This window comes from Camelina sativa, chromosome 16 (assembly GCF_000633955.1).
Source record: "Camelina sativa cultivar DH55 chromosome 16, Cs, whole genome shotgun sequence".
NCBI lineage: Eukaryota > Viridiplantae > Streptophyta > Magnoliopsida > Brassicales > Brassicaceae > Camelina > Camelina sativa.
Genome location: NC_025700.1, coordinates 8,875,423 through 8,877,272, shown reverse-complemented (window position 1 = coordinate 8,877,272; position 1,850 = coordinate 8,875,423). Strand labels below are relative to the sequence as shown.

The window sequence follows — 1,850 nt, the reverse complement described above, 5'->3', positions numbered from 1 at the left end:
TTTTTTGTTTGAAACAAATTAAATTAATTCTTTATTTGTGTTTTAAATGTATATTTACGCCGGTACTTATAATATATTAGGAAATAGAAAGAAAAAATTATCCGTTAAGAAACAACAAGTAGACTGGATTTATTTAAAAAGGAATTAAATTGTGAGAATTTGGTTCTTTAGTCAAAAACTAAATCCAGATCGAAAATCAAGAAAATCTAAATGAATGTGGCTTTTCAAATAGTTTTTGGTTTTAGATTTTTCAAAAATTCATTTTTGAACCATTCAATATTTATGAAAAGTGGTTTCCCTAAAAAATAGGGAATCTAGATTCTTAAAGATTTTACTAATTTCTTAACAAAATCTAAAATCTCAATTCAATGGTTTTTTTAGATTTCCTCTACGAAACGTTTTTTTTAAAAAAAAAATCATTTGTTTTTTATTTTATTTTGCAAAATCCAAAAACCAGAAATAAAAATCTAAAATCTATAATCAAGGCCCTATTCGAATTTTTTGCTCACAAATAAATTAAATCGTAATGGAAAGGCAGTTAGTTTTACAAGTACTTTTTATAAACATAAAGATTACATGTCATCATACTCAAATTTGCATGGTTACAACTTCGCACACTTAGAAAATATATACAAACAAAATATAAGAATAAATCTTTCAGTTCCCAGCATCCAATAAAAGATTGAATTTATTTATCGATATTAATTTGTGATGCTCTTTAACGGTCCATGCCTGACGCTACGAACGGCGGCGTTGATAATCCTTTATTAATGTTCCCTTGCCACCCTTTGTGTAATTGCAATGGTAACACAAAAAAAATCTTTAAAAAAGTTCTACTTAAATGGTCCATCATTATTAAAAGGGAAAAGAGAGAAGAGAGATCTTGTATACCTAGAGAGGGATCAAGACCTCGATGCTTGAGTTCGCGGTGTTCTTGAGAAAGAGCACAAGCACAACAGAAGAAGTGAATGGGGCCATCGGCACAAGGCTCCTCCGGCAAAGAGTATTGGTGCCTGAGTTTGGCTCTGTATAGTGAAGCATAGTACCATCCACACCCAATGTGAGACATTGCCACCACCATTAATCCAGCTAGTCCTTGACCTTTTAATTTTAATCCATATCCATAAATTATTCAACCTTGTAACACTAATTGAATATACAACGTGTACCTTAAAAAGGTAATTGAAAATTTAAACTAATTTTCACCTTTTTATTTTATTTTAGTCAACTGAGATTATATAATAGAAATCAGGAACGTACTTGTTTCTCCTTTGTCAAGGATCTCAGCGATCCTCCCAAATGCAACGCAAGGACAAAACCATGTGAAGCAGCCTTCATATACCAGTTTACAATAAAACCAAAAAAATAGTTATAACTAAACCGAATGTTTTCTTTAAACTTGATTCTGTAAGAAAGAGTTATAAAGATAAATGAGATTATTACATGTAGAGATATCTTCAGAGAAACAATCGTATAAACCAGTAGTCCATTGCGCTTCAGTTACTACCTTCTCAATTTTTCCTTCTTGTTCGGACATTTTTGTTTGTTTGTTTGTTTGTTAATCAAATTGGTGTGTTAAGATAATATGTTATACTCCAACTATATATAGAGACAGAAATTAAATTGTTTTATTTGTTCGGTCTTAATTTTGAATATTGACCCCAAATTTTATACTTATATTTTCTAACTGGTCACAAGAAAACAATTAAACAATGCAACGTCATATTCAGTACTTGTTCAAAAGGAGAAGACTGTTCTTTCCAGGTAATTTCAAATATTTTATCTTTTGGGAAAAATGATCTGTATCCCCATAGAAACTTTCGTATAACACCACAACTACACAGTATTTG

At 30.3% G+C, this 1,850-nt stretch overlaps 1 protein-coding gene across 1 annotated transcript; it reads right to left on the bottom strand.

The window, feature by feature from the left end:
- Positions 539-1,550, bottom strand: LOC104750200 (protein PLANT CADMIUM RESISTANCE 9-like). The gene is made up of 4 exons (XM_010471963.1): positions 1,444-1,550; positions 1,261-1,332; positions 892-1,101; positions 539-786 (listed from the first exon to the last, which is right to left on the bottom strand). Exons 1-4 carry the CDS (start codon positions 1,535-1,537, stop codon positions 719-721), a joined length of 444 nt encoding a protein of 147 aa, XP_010470265.1. The 5' UTR covers positions 1,538-1,550; the 3' UTR covers positions 539-718.

Coding starts and splice junctions, on each gene's coding strand:
- LOC104750200 (XM_010471963.1), bottom strand. CDS start 1,537: ATGTCCGAACAAGAAGGAAAAATTGAGAAGGTAGTAACTGAAGCGCAA. Junction 1,333..1,443: donor CTCTGAAGATATCTCTACAT/GTAATAATCTCA, acceptor TGGTATATGAAG/GCTGCTTCACATGGTTTTGT. Junction 787..891: donor AGGTCTTGATCCCTCTCTAG/GTATACAAGATC, acceptor AATTACACAAAG/GGTGGCAAGGGAACATTAAT.